The 19,238-nt window shown below is 40.5% G+C and overlaps 1 protein-coding gene across 2 annotated transcripts in view; it reads left to right on the top strand.

Annotated features, from left to right (window-relative positions):
• The window catches only part of B3GLCT (beta 3-glucosyltransferase), a 110,349-nt gene extending 104,235 nt beyond the window's left edge, over positions 1 to 6,114 (top strand). For both annotated transcript variants that reach the window (XM_029210040.1, XM_029210041.1), the window contains one exon: positions 3,880 to 6,114. In XM_029210040.1, the coding sequence (XP_029065873.1) occupies positions 3,880 to 4,047 (168 nt within the window). In that variant the 3' untranslated portion in view covers positions 4,048 to 6,114. The remainder of the gene's footprint in view (positions 1 to 3,879) is intronic.
• The last annotated feature ends 13,124 nt before the right edge of the window (positions 6,115 to 19,238 follow it).

Here is a 19,238-nt window from a genome sequence, read left to right as displayed (position 1 = left end):
CAGCAACATGGATGGACCTTAGAGGTTATCATATTAAGTAAGTCCGATAAAGACAAAAATCATATGACACTACTTGTATGTGGAATCTAAAAAAATGATATAAATGAACTTACTTACAAAACAGAAATAGACTCTCAGACATAGTTACCGAAAGAGATAGTGGGGGTTGGGGGATAAATTAGGAGTTTGGTGTTTATCTATTTTATATATAGTAGCATGTATATGTAAACAACAAGGACCTACTGTATGTAGCTCAGGGAACTATATTCAATATCTTGTAATCTATAATGGAAAGAATATATATAAAATATATATATGTTATATATATATATTTAATATATATACTCAGATTATATATATATAAAATCTGAATCACTTGGCTGTACACCTGAAACTAACACAACATTGTAAATTAACTATGCTTCAATTTAAAAATTTAAATAAAAAAGATATACCGTGCAAACAGTTGATCACAGAGAGCTTGAGTGGCTATAGTAATATTAAAAACAATAGATTTTAAGAACAGAAATATTACTAGACAGGAAGTGGGCCATTTCATGACAAAGGTCAATACATCAAGAGAATAAAACAATTATAAATGTATATATACAGCTAACAACAGATCTTCAAATTACATGAAACATAAAGGGACAGAATTGAGAAATAGACAAGTATTAACTACGTGACCTGTCACATATAAAGTATTTCACCGACAACAACAGAATGAACATTCTTTTCAAATGTATATAGAACATTCTCCAGGATAGGCCATATGCTAAGTCATAAAACAAGACTCACCTCCCAGAACAATGGAATGAAATTAGAAATCGAGAAAAAAAATTGGGGAAATTCACCCAATATTTGGAAATTAAACAACACACTTTAAAATAACCCATGGGTCAAAAAATAAACCATAAGGAAAATTAGAAAACACCTTCAATGGAATGAAAATGAAAACACAACATATCAAAAACTTTGAGTGCAGCTATGTAGTGGTTAGAAGGAAATTTAGTTTTAAACATGTTAGAAAGGAATAAAGGTATTAAATCAATCTATCAAATCTGAACTAAGTGGAATAAAAGAAATACTAAAGATCAGAGCACAAATCAATGAAATAGAAAACAGAAAAACAGAAAATCAATTAAGCCAACAATTAGCTCTAATTTGGTAAACCTTTAGCTAGCTTGACCAAGAGAAAGAGAAGACAAAAATTGCCAAAATCAGAAATGAAGGAGGGGCATCATTATATACCCTACCACAATTATGCCAACAAATTAGACAATTTAAACGAAATGGACATAGACGTTTCTCCAAAATAGACATACAGATTGCCAGCAAACACATGAAAAGAGGCTCAACATCACTAATCATTAAAGAAATGCAAATCAAAACCACAGTGAGGTATCGCCTCACACCCGTCAGAATGGCCATCGTCAAAAAATCTACAAACAATAAATGCTGGAGAGGGTGTGGAGAAAAGGGAACCCTCTTGCACTGTTGGTGGGAATGTAAATAGATACAGCCACTATTGAGGACAGTATGGAGGTTCCTTAAAAAACTGAAAATAGAACTACCATATGACCCAGCAATCCCACTACTGGACATATACCCCGAGAAAACCATAATTCAAAAAGAGACACGTACCACAATGTTCACTGCAGCACTATTTACAATAGCCAGGACATGGAAGCAACCTAAATGTCCATCAACAGACGAATGGATAAAGAAGATGTGGCACATATATACAATGAATATTACTCAGCCATAAAAAGAAACGAAATTGAGTTATTTGTAGTGAGGTGGATGGACCTAGTGTCTGTCATACAGAGTGAAGTAAGTCAGAAAGAGAAAACAAATACTGTATGCTAACACATATATGGAATCTAAAAAAACGGTACTGATGAACCTAGCGGCAGGGCAGGAATAAAGACGCAGATGTAGAGAACAGACTTGAGGACACAGGAGGGTAAGGGGAAGCTGGGACGAAGTGAGAGAGTATAGCATTGACATATATACACTACCAGATGTAAAATGGATGGCTAGTGGGAAGCAGCCGCATAGCACAGGGAGATCAGCTCCGTGCTTTGGGACCACCTAGAGGGGTGGGATAGGGAGGGTGGGAGGGAGGCTCAAAAGGGAGGGGGTATGGGGATATATGTATACGTATAGCTGATTCACTTTGTTATACAGCAGAAACTAACACAGCATTGTAAAGCAATTATACTCCAGTAAAGCCACTAAAATAATTTTTTTAATGATGAATTGAAAAATAAAAAAATAAATAAATGAAATGGAGAAATTTCTAGATTACACTTTTTAAGCAAGGCTATTTCTCAAGAAGAAATAGAAAATGTATTAAACTTATATACATTGATGAAGTTGAATTAGAGAAGCAAGAATGCTTCCTAACTCAGTTTATGAGGCCAACATTAACCTAAAATGTCAGAGATGTACATTGTATCCCTAGAGCAAGCACTAAGAAAATCACTAAAAAAAAAAAAATAGCTAAAATGTTAACGAATTAAAATGGTACATTACAGAAGTAAAGGACAGGCCAGTGTTACTCTTGAACATAGATGCAAAAGTCCATAATAAAATATTAGCAAACTGAGTCCAGCAATATATTAAAATTGTTGCTTGTTTTTCACACTTAGAAATGAACTGTTGGAGATACAAATAGATGTAACACAGGAAAAAATAAATCCATAATATTTTCGCCTTTATTAATGCAGATTCCAGAAGTGATTAATTGCCTCTCAGGAGTCACCTCTGCAAGTGACGAGCTGGATTATTAAGCATTAGAATGTGCTAATCATTTCTGATAAATGAGGTCATGGAAAAGAACAAGACAAAACTAGAAGAGTAAAATGCATACAAAGAGGCATCTATGATGCTGAGAAGTCTATAATCAGCCTCTGTGCCCAAAATGCCAAAAGGAAATCCCAGACAGGCAGGGTCAGTGTGAGGAACGAGGACTTGGGAGCAGAGGCGGAGCAGGGTGGGAAGCTGTACACACGGAAAGAGCGCTGGCTTAAACTGCATGAGAGGGACAGAAATTGGGCAAAATGTAAACCTTCTTATCTGTAAAGATTACAGCACACTGAACAGTGTAACAAATGGAGATTGTATTTTAGACACACTTTTTTTTTTTTTTTTACAGCTGTACCTGAGGTATGATTTACATACCATACACAATTCACACACAGTAATGGTGTGAATGGTTACGTTGAAAAATTTTAGCAAATTTCCAGAGCTAGGCAACCACAAACCCGGTTTTAAAACACTAGGATCATGTCCCCCAAATTCCCTTGTGTGAATCTGCACTCATTCCCCACCCCCATTCGCAGACCCAGAACACCACTGATGTGCTTTGTCTCCAAAGTGTTTCCTTTTCTAGGCTTTCCCTACTCTGAAAGACATATGCCTAATTCCAAGTTAGAGCAGCGGACAGGCAGTGGGAACGCCCAAATTTCCTTGCCCCACCTCGCCACACAACCATGTATGGCCAAAGTTTCTTTAGACCTGGGAAATAAGTTTTTCTGACTCTTTGCAGAAGTCATAATAGTAACTTAAATGACTTACCAAGGAAAACTTTTCACACTTATTACCACGGTTGAGGAATATCCCAGAGGCATGACTGTGGAACCTAGAAGCAAAAAGCGATGCATTGGTGATACAAAAGTAATTGGAGATGCAGAAACAAAGAGTCTACATTTAGAGGGAAGATTTTAGTGGAAAAGATTTTCCTTCTTGTTTTTAGATTCCCATAACCGACATCAGATATTGAAGGAGAGCAATCGTTTCATGCATTTAAGTGCTATTCTGAAGCACAATTGTTTTCGATGAGTGAGAGAGCGGGATTCTCTGTTCTTCCTGCAGGCTCGGCCTGTGGATTACCCTAAGGACTACCTATCTCACCAAGTTCCCATATCGTTCCACAAGCACTGGAACATCGATCCCGTGAAGGTCTATTTCACATGGTTGGCACCCAGTGAGGAAGACAGAGCCAGGCAGGAGACACGAAAAGGCTTTAAAGAAGAGTTATAAAGCATGGTGGCCTGTGGGCACAGGCAGGACACAGAAGCAGAGACTGGCATTGTCCTGCTGTGCTGGATCACACTGCTTACGTGCGACATGCAGCATCGGAAGCTTCCTGACTTTAGGTGGACGTTATTATACGGTAATTTTTGAGTTGAGGGTGGGGAAGGAGTCACAGGGAAAACAGAGATTTTTGTTTTCTGGGGAAGATCACTTGCTTTAGCATTATGCAGTTATTGCGATACACAATGATTACGGTGTATCTTTCAAGCTGTGAAACAGCTTTATTTCTGTCATAGAAAAATAAATGGTACCAGAATTTTCCTTCCTGTCCTGTCTCTTCATTATAATGAAAGTTTCAGTTGGGCATGAGTCTGGAGAGACGTGATTGTGTTATTATATACATAAAATAAAGAAGAGGGAAGGTCTCTTGATCTGGATATTACAATGGGGTGAACTTTTTAACCGTATTATTTTTTTTGCGGTACGCGGGCCTCTCACTGTTGTGGCCTCTCCCGCTGCGGAGCACAGGCTCCGGACGCGCAGGCTCAGCGGCCACGGCTCACAGGCCCAGCCGCTCCGCAGCATGTGGGATCTTCCCGGACCGGGGCACGAACCCGCGTCCCCTGCATCGGCAGGTGGACTCTCAACCACTGCGCCACCAGGGAAGCCCTTAACCGTATTATTGATGATCGAAATTATTTCCTGGTAACTCAGTAGGAAGACTGCTGTGTTAAGGATCATTCATAAAACGTCATAAAAGTCTAGTGATGAAAAATCCCCTGTAGTCTATAATCCGGGTTGTTATGTTTTATCTGGTTTTCTGTTTGTACCTCATAAAAAGAGAATAATAAGCCTTCTGCGAGAGCTTTCTCCTTCTTTAGAGGTTCATCTGTGTTCTATTTCTCCCTGAAGCCCTATCTTTATGACCTACTTGTAACACAAAAGTGTAGTGGCTGCTGCCAGAAGATAATGTTCTCAATATTTAAAAAAAAAAAAAGTCATATTTTATTCAAGTCACTGAGCTCAGAGTCTCAGGAAGTGAATTAAATTAATTGTACCTGGTGTTTTACTCTTATTTTTATTTGTATGTTATATAATGACTCTCTCCAGACTCAGAAGAGACCCCCAGTGTAAGGGAGGACCGCATGGTGATTTGGCAACTTCCCAGGTTTCTTAAATAGTGAAATTTGCAGACAGTATTTTGAAACAGCTCTAATTTCCAAATCATACCATTAATATACAGTAACTTAATACATTATTAATTTTAAAGCATATTCTGTATTTAACATTTTAACTGTATAATTCAGTTTTCTAGAGGTATTTGCATAAAATTTGATATATCTTAAACTAGTTTTGGTATAGTAAAATACTTTCCTTTTTTTTTTTAAATAAAAATTGTTACTAATTTTGCCTGTAATGTTTTTATAGCCAAGCACAGGGTTTTAAAGCCATGCCACCAAAAGTATCCATGCGTGTGTTTTTTAACAATACATTTTTCTTGCAGCTTATATGTAACTGATTTCCAAAATGATGCAATAGTATTTACCATTTTTCCAAACCAGCAAATACCAGGACTGTTGTGTTTTCAGTGATAACTGAATACACTGGATTCATTGCTGTGAGGGTGGATTTTGTGGTCCGTCCAAGGAACGGATCCGGGATGATCAGCCGGATAAGAAGCACCCGCAGGACGTGTAGATCTGGCCAAGCTATTGCTGGTGACGTCAGTACTGCTGTCATAGCTGGGATTACTGTCACTGGTAGTCACCTTCATGTCATCTGTAATCATGCTCCTGGAGGGCCTGGCTGCCTAACCCAGTGGAGAAGAGCCTCCAGTTCCCATTCTTGCCTAACACTGTCACACTCAGAAAAAAGTGTACTCCTTTCATAGGACTGTACTGGCATCCGGATAGGAAGATCCACGTCATCACGATTTCCCTGTGTTACGATGATCAGTGCCTTCTACTGATACCGGAGCACCTTCTCTGGTACTTTTAGGTGTTAGTTATGTTTACTTTTTGGAACGATGTAAGCCTAACCATAAGTAAAAGACCTTTGCCTAAATTTCTGATTTCTCGGATGTATTTATTAGTCCAAGTGGAGTGGGAGTTGGGAGGGCCGTGAGGAAGAGGAATGAATGAAATCAGAGAAAAAAGTTGGCAGCTCAGTAAACACAGTTTTTAAAAAGAAAAATAAAAACCTGCCCTTTTAAGAGAAAACCATCAGACACTGAAGATATATTTATACAAAGTCTACAAAACCATTATCTATTTTATTATATAATGAACTGGAGATATTTTGGAACTGATTCTCATAGAATTCATAACTTAAGAACCAGTTTTGAATCTGTACTTTCCTGGACAGATACTTTCCTATTCGTATTTTCTTTGCCTTTTAAATAGAAGTTTGCTTCAAATGGCTGTTTTTATACTGGGATATCAACATCAAGGAGGTACAGGTGGAATCACTGGAATGCCGTTTTTGCTTTTAAGCCACTTCTGCTGATACAGCCAAAGCAATTTGTCGGACAGTGTAGGATTTTTACATCTTTCCGCCAAATTGGAAATCCAGACACAAACACGGCATTTATAGGCTGTTTGGGAACACAGAACAATAGCATGCTGGGCTGCAAGTGATGCTGTGCATGGGTATTTATATATCAGTGCTCCTGGGTTTCCTGATTTACTGAATACCTTCAGTGCTTCCACATCCATATCATTATAATTGTTTATGTATTTTCCTCAAAAATTAATAATAGAGTAGACATTTGTAAGAATGTTTCCGTTGTCTTCCATTCATAATCAGAGACGGAACTTCCGTGGACTAAAATGAATCAATGATTCATCCAGCAACTGTTCATTAAACCCCCACTATGTGTCAGACCTTCCAGGATGCCCCTTGTCTCTTCTACTCACCACTCCATCCCTGGCATCTTTGAATGCCTGGCACACAGTAGGTGCTACTGTTTTATGTTCCCAAGCTTTCTATAAGCATGTCACCTGCAAAATGTGCTTTCCCCCTGTCTATAGAAAGTGAAGACTTCGTTTCTGGCATCAAGTCTTTGAGCACATGTCTTCACTTTAAAGACACATATTTCTGGAGGAGTTGGGGTAGGTACAAGGGAAAAGGACATAAACCGGTAACAAATGAACAAGATGATTTCTAATAATACCTAAAGACACTAAGAACAGGGAGGCAGAACTGGATGGGGGCTGGGGACTAGCTTGGATAGAGTGGTCAGAGAGGGCTGCTAAGAAAGTGATGGTCGAGTGAAGACCCCACTGAATAGACAGAGTCAGGAATGCAGAGATATGTGCGCAGTAACAGCAAATGTGAAGGCTCTAAGGCGGGGACAAATCTGGCATGTCTGAAAAAGCAAGCCTGTGACCGCTTAGCTGTCATCACTGCTATTAGTAAACATCCAGGTGATGTCAAACAGTTGCTACGGAAGTCTGGAGCTCATTGGAGCAGTCGGGCTGGAGTGATAATTCTGGAACTCATCAGCACTTTTAACGGTTTTGAAAGCCACAAGACCGGACAAGATCGTGCAGGGAGAGAAGGAAATAGAGTCAGCCTGAGCAGTCAGTGAGGTGGAAGGGACACCGGGGTAGGCAGGGGAGCTGTGTAAGGGAAGCCAAGGAAGGAGTGTTCTGAGAAGCAAATGATCAAGCGTGTCACGTGTTGCCGAGAGGACGGAGAAGTGACAGTGTGACTGAGCAGCGTGGAAGTGACCTTGACAAGACCGCTCCCAGTGAGTGGGGCAGGAGGCGGGCAGGATGGGAGCTGCGATTGTGGAGAGCGATTATAAACATTTGGGCGGGGGGGGGGGGATCTACAGTTAATTCTTTTTATGATTTAAAGACAAGGAAACAGGGGGTCTTGGGAGTTTATATTTTAAGGTGGAAGATTCCAGGAAATATCTGTATGAGATGCGAATGGCCTCGTAGAGAGGGAGGATGACAAGTGACTGCATCGACGGTCCTGGCAACATGGGATGGACCCCAGAGCCCAGTGGGGGAATCTGACAGGAGGGTCTACTGTCAAATGTGGGGACAGTGTAGGCACAGAGAAAGGTTTTTAGATTCGCTGATATGAAGATATGGGTGTTTACATCTGATCATTTCTATTAAGTGTGAGACAGTGTTATTTGCTGGGAGTGTTTGACTTTTTACATGGGTTTGCTTTATGGAAACCGCAACATTAATAATAATAACCACAATGACAACCACTTACATAATGCTTACTATACTTGGCACAATTCCAAGTGTTTCACACATTAAGTTATTTAATCCTCACAATAACCCTCAGAAGTGAGTACTAGTGCTTTCTCCAATTTATATTGGAGATAACTGATTAAGTAACCAGCTCAAGGTCACAGAGCTAGTAAGTTTTGAACCCAGACATTTTGGCTCTAGAGTTTGTTCATGTAATCTCTGTGCTCCTTCACCTCTATCAAGAACAATGTTGCCGCTTCCCCGACTGAATGTATATCTAGTTCTGAAACACTCTCATAGGTAAAGATCACCAAGAATCCAAGAGTTAATCATGAAGTAACCCTATATAAGAGAGATAAAAGGCAAATATGATTATATATCAAATAAATTATAGAAGCAGTATGTGCTGGGAGGTTAAAAAAGGAAGAAACTAATTGAAATTGAATTTTGAACTTTTCTTCTAGAACTTTGGAAAACAATACCTCTGGTAAGGGTTAAGATCCTCATACACCGTTACACTGTGACCCAGAAGTTCTACTCTGAGGCATATACCCTAGTGAGACACTCACATCCTTGCACTAAGAAGCATAAACAAGAATGTTGACAGCAGCATACACAGTTCAGGAGAGCTGAAAGTTGGAAACAGGCTCCATGTCCATTGCTTGAAGGATTCATAAGTTCTGGAATGTCTTTACAATCTCACATTATGCTGCGGTTAGTACGAATGAAATACAGCTATGTGACACATCTCAATGTTAAGCAAATTTTAAGGTCACAGGACAAAACTTATAATAGGATCTCCTTTATATAACTTAAAACCATGCAAAATTTAAAAATAAACATGTAAAGATACACATCTACAAAATTAAGAAAAGAGAAGGATAAACACAAAATTCAAGACAGTAGTTACCTCTGCAGGAAAGACAGAGGAATATGCTCTCATAGAGACACAGGGGACTCAAAGCTAATGGTTAGTTCTATTTCTTAAACAGGTTGGTGGGTACATGGGTGTTTGTTTTATAGGTATTCTTTATGCCTGATAAATATGTTATGAATATTCCCTGTTCAACATTTAATTTTGATGTAATTAATGTTAATAATGACTTGCTTTAATTAAAGAACAAAAATGTCTTATTTAGCACTGGATGTGTGAGTATTAATTTCCTGTGACTATTAACTGTTGTTCCTGCAACAACTTACCACACTGGCTGGCTTTCAAAAAACAGAAATAATTATCCTGTGTCCTGCCTGTAGAATTTGGGGAGTCTATCAGCCTTCTTTCATCTTGTCCTGTTTTTGTCCCTTCTGATTCAATCTGGCAACATTTCTGCTTATATAACAAGCTCAAAAACCTTTTGAATCTCCCGTGTATGTTAAGGGGATTCAGGCTATTAGACAAAGGCTCCTCCACAGATCTTTTCTGATGATGTCATCCCTATTCCCGGCTCCTGCTGAGATGATTGAGGGGCTCCACTGGTCATCAGGGAACCCTGTGTGTGATGGGAAACTCTAACCTTTCCATCCTTTCAAGGCACTAGCCAATCACTGTCCAGCTACACCTGTGGCTTTCTTTTCGGAATGTGCTTTTCTAATGGTGAATCTCCTAATTTTAGCATCTCTTACCATGTGGATTTGCTGAAATTTTCCCAAATCATCAAGTCCAGGTTCATTTTTCCTTAACAGTTACCTCAATTTATCTCTTTCCTCTCAAATTTTCCCATAAACTACAAGAAGAAACCAGGTTGCATATCCAGTACGTTGCTTGGAAATCTCAGCAAAACATCCAAGTTCACTGCTTATATGTTCTGCTTTCCGTATAACTATAGGACATAATTCAGACTTCCTGCTAGAAGAATTACTTCCTAGACTTCCTGCTACTGCATAACAAAGGATCCCCTTTCCTCCAGTTTCCAAAAATATTTTCCTCATTTCTTTCTGGGCCCTCACTGGCAGGGCCTTTAAGGTTCAAATACCTACCAGCATTCTGTTTCTAATGATACGTGTGTTCTCTAAGAAAATACAGGCTTTCTCTCCTTGCTCCTTACCTCCTTCTGAGTCCTCACCAGAAGGACCTTTAACATCCACTTCTACCAAAAGTCTGTTTAAGGCAGTGTAGGCTTTTCCTATCATGCATATCAAAAATTCTTCCGGCTTCTCCCCACTACCCAGTTCCAAAGCCACTTCCACATTCCTAGGCATCTGTTACAGAAGCATCTCACTTCCCAGGACCAAAATTTGTCCCTGTGGCTGATGTAACAAGTTACCACAAACTTAGTGGCTTTAAACAACCAAAATTTATTACAGCATCACTGGGCCAAAGCCAGGGTGTTGGCAGGACAGCGTCCCCTCCAGGGGCTCTCGGGGAGAATCCATTCTTTGCCTCTTCCTGCTTCTAGTGGCTGCTGCACCCCTTGGCTGTGGTCACATAACTCCAATTTCCGCCCCCGTGGTCACTCTGACTTCTCATCTCATGCCTGTGTATCAAATACCCCTCTGCCAGCCTCTCGTAAGGATACACGTGACTGCATTAGAGCCCACCTGGATAAGCTAGGATAACCTCCCCATCTCTAGACCTTTTAGTTAATCACATCTGCAAAATTCTTTTTTTTTTTTTTTTCCATATAAAATGACATCGACAGGCTCCAGGGATTAGGACGTGGATATCTGGATATCTTTTGGGGAGGGAGCACCGTTCAGCCTACCAGAGTACGAGTGATTCCTCCCGTTGGCAGACAAGTGGGTGAATCAGGGGGGTCTGAGCATGGCCTGCCTGTTCTTTCTTTCATTCACTCATTCATTCACTTGACATACATGGGTTTTTTTTTTTTTTTTTTTTTTGCGGTACACGGGCCTCTCACTGTTGTGGCCTCTCCCGTTGCGGAGCACAGGCTCCGGACGTGCAGGCTCACCGGCCATGGCTCACGGGCCTAGCCGCTCCGCGGCATGTGGGATCTTCCCGGACCGGGGCACGAACCCGTGTCCCTTGCATCGGCAGGCGGACTCTCAACCACTGCTCCACCAGGGGAGCCCGACATACATGTTTTGAGCAACCACCTTGTGCCAGGCATTGTGCTAAACACTGGGCACTCAGTGGTGCCACCTAGATCATCTCATCAGCAAACACACACACACACACAAATATCAATTTCTTATTTTAAAAAGCTAGTCACTGTTTAGGCAGAGAAGAAATTAGGCTAAAGACCTGCCTGGTATTATTCTGGGCTTCTCTGCCCACCAGTCTACTGGATATTTTCAGACATTGCTAAATCTAGAATTTCTTTTCACTATTTTACCTTCCTGTTTTATCCCTCCTCCGGGTTTTTACTGATTCCACAACTGGAATTGGGAGTTTATTCTGCTCTTTTATATCGAGGTGTGTGGGATGAGCACTGCGTTAAAAGGTCCTGAGCTGTGGCCTCACTGTGCAACCTTGGGCAGGTCGCGTCATGTCTCTGGGCTTCAGTTTTGTAACGAAATGCAGTTTGAACTTTAAAATGCTATGATTTTACTGTCTAAATATAGGACCTGCATCACTAAATATTCCTGGTGGGTGCTATTTCCACATCTATGCTCCATCCTGAAAAGACCTTAATCTCAAGACTTCAAGGTTCTCTCATTACAATGAATTATCTGCTCAATCAATCTGGAAAATTTTGTCATATTGAGTTTAATCAATTTGAAATAAATCTGACTTTCATTCATGGATTCAGAAACATAGGACACCTCTGTAATAAAGGTTTTGAGGTTATATCATTTTATGGATACAGAAGTTAACTTCGGCTCATTCAGTAAATATTAAGTTCTCTCTTATGTTTTAAGGTTCTGGAGATGCTATGGTGAGTGGAAGCACACCATTCATTGTTCTTGCAGACTTTATCATCTAGGGCACAGACGGTCATCAAAAACAAGTACTACTACTAATAAAGCATATACTCATAAACTTAAATGCTGACAGAGTTGGGCTTTGGTTTGAGATACAGAAATAAAAAACAGTTAACCAGGTAAAGAGGTCAGAAGGAGAGAATTTTAGGAAGAAGAAACAGCAGATGCAAAGGCTCTGTGGCGGAGGGATTACAGCTCCTTTGAGAAACTGAAAAAAGCTAGTGAGACTGGAATGCTTTAGGATCGCATTTCATGCCCTGCTGAAACTGGCTGTCAATATTCTACAACAACCCCCCCCCCCCAGAGTATTCACTGTACGTTTATACCGTAATGCATCTAAGGATTTCTCTATTGGTTATTTTGATTAAATAAAAGCCATTTCCGTGCTTTTAATTTTTGTAAGAGATTAAATTGAAGCAAGAGAAGTAGGATGACCTGGCTTAAGGTGGTGATTTTGAGTTAGATTGGTTATGTTGGTCCTATCAGGTAGGTGGGTTGTGGAACTTTAACTGTTTTTCTTATTAAAGGTGTTTGTTTGAAGAAAGTGAAAGGAAAATAATAAAAACTGTGTCTATTGCAACTCCCAACTCTCTTCCTATCTCTCCCTCCCTTTTCCCTTCATTCTCCTCTGTCTCTCTCTCTCTCTCTCTCTCTCTATATATATATATACACACACACACACACACATACATTTATACATATACATATATATACTGACAGGTTCCAGGGAGAACCTGTCAATATATTTTCTATATATAAAATTTTATAAGCTGTAATGCACATCCTAATAGCTAAACCTTGGTACGTGTTCAAGAGTTCAAGATTACTTCTTTAGGCCAAATTCCTACTTACATAAATGTCTGAAGGCGTCTACTGCATGTTATCAAGGAGGAGCGCTCGAGCAAAATGTACCAAGTTAGACTTCTACCAACCCATACAGCTCTTCATATTTCGTAATATTTTTGTTCTTTAGGGGAGCCTTCCTTTTTTGGTATGTTTCTTTTCATTTTGATTTAAATCCACTTATTCCTCTATTACCCTGGAGGAGCCTCAGGTGAAGGACGTCGGCATACTCGTTCTTGTGTCCTTTACGAAAGAGCCCAGCACAGAGCTCGTGCTCAATAAATACGTGTGGAATAGCATTAACCTGCAGGTCAGTCATTAATGGTTAATACAGGACTGACCATCCTGGACCTTCTGCTCACATGAAACAGATCCTTCTCCACCATCTTGAGCCCACATTTCTGAGTGTCTTTAAAGCACAAACGTCCTTGTGTGGTCAGGAACCTTCCATGCAGCTCCCCTACCTAGATTACAAATCTCTGGACGTTCTCTAGGAGTTTGAGAATTCTCTTTGACAAGCTTTTAATTCTGAGCTTACTTTTAGATAACATGATAATCAATTGAAGCGTTCTGACCACCAGTTGTAGCTGTAATCTTTGTTTCTCTGTGTCGACACCAAGCAATCACCGATGTCAAAATGACAACAGCACATTCTCTTATCAATTACAGAAGTAAACCATTCCTTTTTCAGATAATCAATGAAAGTCTTTTTCACAAAGAGCTACTTAATAAAGGCCTTGACTTGATGTGAAAACAACAGTTTGGGGTGAGTAATATGATACTTTGTCATTGTTTAGTTGGAAAAGAACAGGGGCAAACCCGGTTCACAAATGGTGAGTTTGTAGACCGCAAAGGCCAAATGATGTCACGGCACCTACGAAAATAGACTTTGCATGTGTGGATATAATTGGCATCGAAGGCAAAGTGGAAGCAATAGCAACAAACCTTGATTTATTGTTGAAAATGGAGTGAATAAACCATTTCCCTTATTACTGGTTTAAGAGTTTGAATTTTTTTCATTATTCGCATGCAAATGAACTTTAGATAGTTTTCAGATCCCAAGTCCAGCAATAACTGGATTAAATATTCATTTAAATTAGATTTCAATAATGCCACAATAGTAATCTTGTTTTCAAAAGACCAATTTGCTCTAAGAATGTTGCTATTATAACCATTAGCATTGCTTTTGTTACCTGTTTAATTATCATGAACCAGCAAACAAAGTGTCTGTGGACAGACACATGAGATTGTCTGCAGAATGACCCCAGAGGCTCTCTCCAGATGGCCGGGTGTGCTGGATACTTTGTTTGCCCCTTGCATCTATCTCCACCCTTCTTCGTGTCCCGGGAGGCTCACTGGCCCTCTGGCTTCCAGTTTGGGTTAGCCAGTGGGAGACACCTGCAGGAGGCTGGGAGGCAGTGCAGAGAGACGTCTTTTCCCTCTGGCTCCCTCCAGGCTGGGCACCGTGGGGTGGCACTGCCCTTCTGTTCCTGTTGGACAGCCTCTCCCACGCAGCTCCTCTGCACGTGGTCCAGTAACAGCCCCTCCCGTTGCCCCTTCGGGCCCCTCCAAGTTGCTAGGGTTGAGGTACTGCAAGATTCCTGCTGGTGTCCCGCACACACTGCCCACGCCTTTGCCAACAGTACCTTTCTCAAACTCTTCTCAATTACCCAATTAGAGTGTGAGATCTGCTTCCTGCCAGGGCTCTGACACCCCTGGCAGGGTTGCCAGTGAGTTAGCTGGGACCAGGCGCTCCCTCCCCTCCGCAGGAGATGCTGCAAGTGTGCTCAAGCTTTAACAAGATGCTCTGGGTACTGTTCCCAGCGTGCAACTCCCCTGAGCAGCAGGCGCCCCAGCCCAGGCGGCTCCCCGGCTTGTAAGGCAGCTCTCCTGCCTAAAAGGGAGAGCACCTGCTGGGGGAGGAGGGGAGGGGCAGGCTTCCTGTCCTGGAGCACAGCCTCGAGGTGCTGATGTCCCCAGCTGTGTCCCGGTCAAGCCGAGGTCCCATGCATGGGGGTGTGCCAGAAACCAGGGGAAGATTCACGGGTCTGCGACTCCGTGACTTCCAGCTAGCATCAGTCATTGGTGTCTGGCTGAGCTCTTTTGATACGTCTTGAGGTATTAATAATATTTTGCACTATACGGTTATTGAAGTTAGAATGCAGGTAGCGTCATAACAGAATCAGACCCGAGGTTCCATTTTTCTGCTATTAAACATAATACCAGAAATTTACTTTTAGGGAAAAAAGAATTCATCACACTAAATTAATGTGATTATGAAAAGATGTTCGTCACCACTAATTTTTAAGAAATGCGAATCAAAACTACAATGAGGTATCACCTCACACCGGTAGGAATGGCCATCACTAAAAAGTCTACAAATAATAAATGCTGGAGAGGGTGTGGAGAAAAGGGAACTCTCTTACACTGCTGGTAGGAATGTAAACTGGTGCAGCCGTTATGGAGAACAGTATGGAGGTTCCTCAAAAAACTAAAAATAGAGCTGCCATGTGACCCAGCAATCCCACTCCCGGACACATGCCCAGACAAAACTATCAATATAATTCGAAAAGACACATGCACCCCGATGTTCATAGCAGCACTATTCACAATAGCCAAGACATGGAAGCAACCTAAACGTCCATCGACAGATGAATGGATAGAGATGTAGTACGTATACACAATGGACTATTACTCAGCCATAAAAAAAGAATAAAATAATGCCATTTGCAGCAACATGGATGGACCTAGAGATTAGCATACTAAGTAAGTCAGAAAGACAAATACCATATGATATCATTTATGTGTGGAATCTAAAATACGACACAAACGAACATATCTATGAAACAGAAACGGACCCCACAGACATGGAGAAGAGACTTGTTTCCAAGGGGAAGGGGGGCAGGGGAGGGAAAGGATTGGAAGTTTGGGGTTAGCAGATGCAAACTAGTATATATAGGATGGATAAACAACAAGGTCCTACTGTATAAACTCTGTTCAATATCCTGTGATAAACCATAGTGGAAAAGAATATGAAAAAGAATATATATATATGTATCACTGAGTCACTTTGCTGTACAGCAGAAATTAATACAACATTGTAAATCAACTACACTTAAATAATGTGATTAGTTTTATCGGTTTGGGAATGTTGTTTGTATTTACTTTATCAATTAGTTGTCCTTTCATAGTTGTATAAGAGCTATAACATAAGAAACTGTCATGGACTGAACTGTATCCTCACCAAATTCATAGGTTGAAGCCCTAACCCCTAATATGACTGAATTTGGAGGAAGGATTTTTAGGGAGGTAATGAAGGTTAAATGAGGTCCTAAGGGGCTTCCCTGGTGGTGCAGTGGTTGGGAGTCCGCCTGCCGATGCAGGGGACGTGGGTTCGTGCCCCGGACCGGGAGGATCCCACATGCTGCGGAGCGGCTGGGCCCGTGAGCCATGGCCGCTGGGCCTGCGCGTCCGGAGCCTGTGCTCTGCAACGGGAGAAGCCACAACAGTGAGGCCACAACAGTGAGAGGCCCGCGTACCGCAAAAAAAAAGACTTATGAATACATTTTTCTGGGGAGGAAAACCTCAGGGTTCAGAAGAAGAAGGTAATGTAATTGTTTTCAGATGATCCCATTTAAGTTCTATTATTCACACTTTGAGGGACCAGAGAATCAAATACATCATTGAAGAAACTGATGCATCTGTGGGCAATATGGTATCTAACTCAGATCAAACAGGCCCACAGAGACGTAGGAAGGCCTGATTCATAACAACCAACAGTTAGGGGGGGAGTACAGATCAGAAAAACATTTTAACAACTCAGAATGGTTCCCTGAAGGTACCACTTCCATATAAGACTGAGGAGCTGGAATCTCACAATGACTATGCAGAGAGTCAGAGGTGGATCAGGGTGGCCAGGGCACACAAAAGCACCCCTGGATGAGAATTCCATAACAAGTAGGGAAATACTAAGGCCAGGCCTGTGGCCTGGTATATCTAAGTACTGAGTGCTGAGGAATAAAAAAATATGCTGGTATTTTTACTGGGATCATGTTAAGTATTTTCCACCTTTGGAAAGTGTCACCTCTTGGCCTCTGCCACCCTGGGGCCCCATAATCCACACTGCACTTAGAGATCCCAGTTGTGTGGTAGTGGTTCCCACTGTAATTTCTGACCTACAGAGAAGAGCAACCACAGACCCCGCAAGGAAGCTGGGGGTCCCCTACCAAATCTGTCCACAGTCGTGGTGGGTGAGCAGGGTTTCTATGATAAATCCACGTTAACATTCCAACATCCCTACATCTTGGGTACCTTCCCCTGCAGTACACCAAGCCAGTGCTGGCACTTCCCACCTTCAGTCCATATTTCAGACACTCGACGGAACGGAGCTCTTCCTCCTACTCCTGCTAAAATCCTGAATCCAGAATTGTGCTTAGCGAGCCCATCTCAGCCTCATCCAACTTTATACTCCTCCGCCTTGATCGCCTGCCCTTGAGATCCATCCCCACAAAGATTCTCGTTTCCTAACTACACAAACGGGAAAGATCGGAGAGTTCTTTTGGTACGTATCACAGCGCCTCAAGTACTGGACCTCAGAGAGGGGAAGACAGCTATAAAGGACATGATTGGGATAAATGATGACATCTGTGGATTTGCTCCTAGAATCCTATCTATGTTATATTTTCTGAGTTCGATCCTTGTGCTGTTATTTCTGTTCTTGTTCTTAGAAAGTACGTACAACCCTGGGCAAAAATAACCTACTAGTCCTCTAAATGATAGCTAAGCGTGAACTGCACACTCACACTTACAGCATTATTGTTCGTGTAGCCCTCAAAAGGATTTTGAAAAATTACGTTACTCTTCTTCCCTTTTTGAAGTTAACATTTAAAGTGTTTCATCATAGATTTTACTGAGAATTATCCAAAACTTGTAAATAAGATAAAATGATGATTCTGTGAACTTCTCATGTTTTGCTAAGAGCATTTTCTAACGAGCCAGTTTTAAAACAATCTGCCTCTTTGAGGGAATGGAAGTTTGACTTAGTTTTATACTTGATTGGAGCCCAGTCATTTTATAATTTTACATTTCTGTAAAGTTAGAGGTTAGCTTGTAGAAAAATAATGTGTGTTGATCTTTCTTCTGTTTGCTAGAGCAGATGACCTTTAAGGATTATGAGTTTATTGCCCTGTAGGAATTAGCCAGTTTTGCTTCTGATTTAGCAGTCTTGTTTCAGCATTCCTTCTCTCACTAACTACATAAAACCCCAGTTTCTCATATCCTTTTTGAAATGGCTTTGTCTCACGCTGGTCCCTTCTTTAGTGGGTTAACTAAAATGTTCATTCATCTATCTGTATGATAATTATGTTTTCAACATTTTGTGAGTTATGCTTTGACAGTTCAAATAGTCATAAAACATGTAATTGTAGTATACTGTAAAAACTTTAAAACCGCTAAATCATCTTTTGATCTAGCCAGATGAATCCAAATACAATGGTGACTTAATACCTACTATCATTCTCTAAAAAATACAGGAATGAGCTCATCTTTAACAAGCAGAAGCTTAAATCATTGTTTTTCCTCCTTAAACTCATGCCCACAATTCTCAAAAGTCATTTATTAATAATCCTATCATACTTCTTGGCAAAAGATATATATATATATGAATTATTGTTTTAAAAAATTTCCTCTGAGGATTTAAATGTTAAAAAATTCTCAGTTGATGTATAATTACTATGAAAACACAATTGATTAAAACAACAGTTATGTATTAGATTTTTTTGATAGTTATTAAATATAAGAAAGTATTTTATTGGAAATGCAACTCAGTGAGATTAGTGGAGCTTTATACAATTTTTATGTATTCATGGATGAATATTATTTATTGCTATTTTAATTTTTATTGATGTAAGCACATCAATAAGTAGATGGGAAATGGAAATAATATTATTATAGTATTGTCATTTAATTCTTTGAAATCCTGAGTTATAATGCCAACAATTACAGTGCAATTTAGTCCTCCAAAACAATGTTTAGTGATCTACCAGCTAATAACTCCATTACATCATCCTTCAATTTTGTTGACAGCAAAGGATTGGAAACCACCTGATTTACATAAGGATTTTCACCTGGTCATTTCCCATCACTGATTCCAAGGTTTTGAATGGATCCTTTGTTTTGCACCTAGGGGTCTGTCTACCCAGAGCAATATATCATAGTGAGGATAGGGGTGGAAGACCGGTAGGCCTTTCTTTTACAGAG

The sequence above is a fragment of the Monodon monoceros genome, unplaced genomic scaffold (assembly GCF_005190385.1).
Source record: "Monodon monoceros isolate NGI ecotype Baffin Bay Population unplaced genomic scaffold, NGI_Narwhal_1 Super_Scaffold_8, whole genome shotgun sequence".
Classification (NCBI taxonomy): domain Eukaryota; kingdom Metazoa; phylum Chordata; class Mammalia; order Artiodactyla; family Monodontidae; genus Monodon; species Monodon monoceros.
The sequence above is the reverse complement of the archived record's forward strand: the minus strand, read 5'-3'. Positions and strand labels throughout refer to the sequence as shown.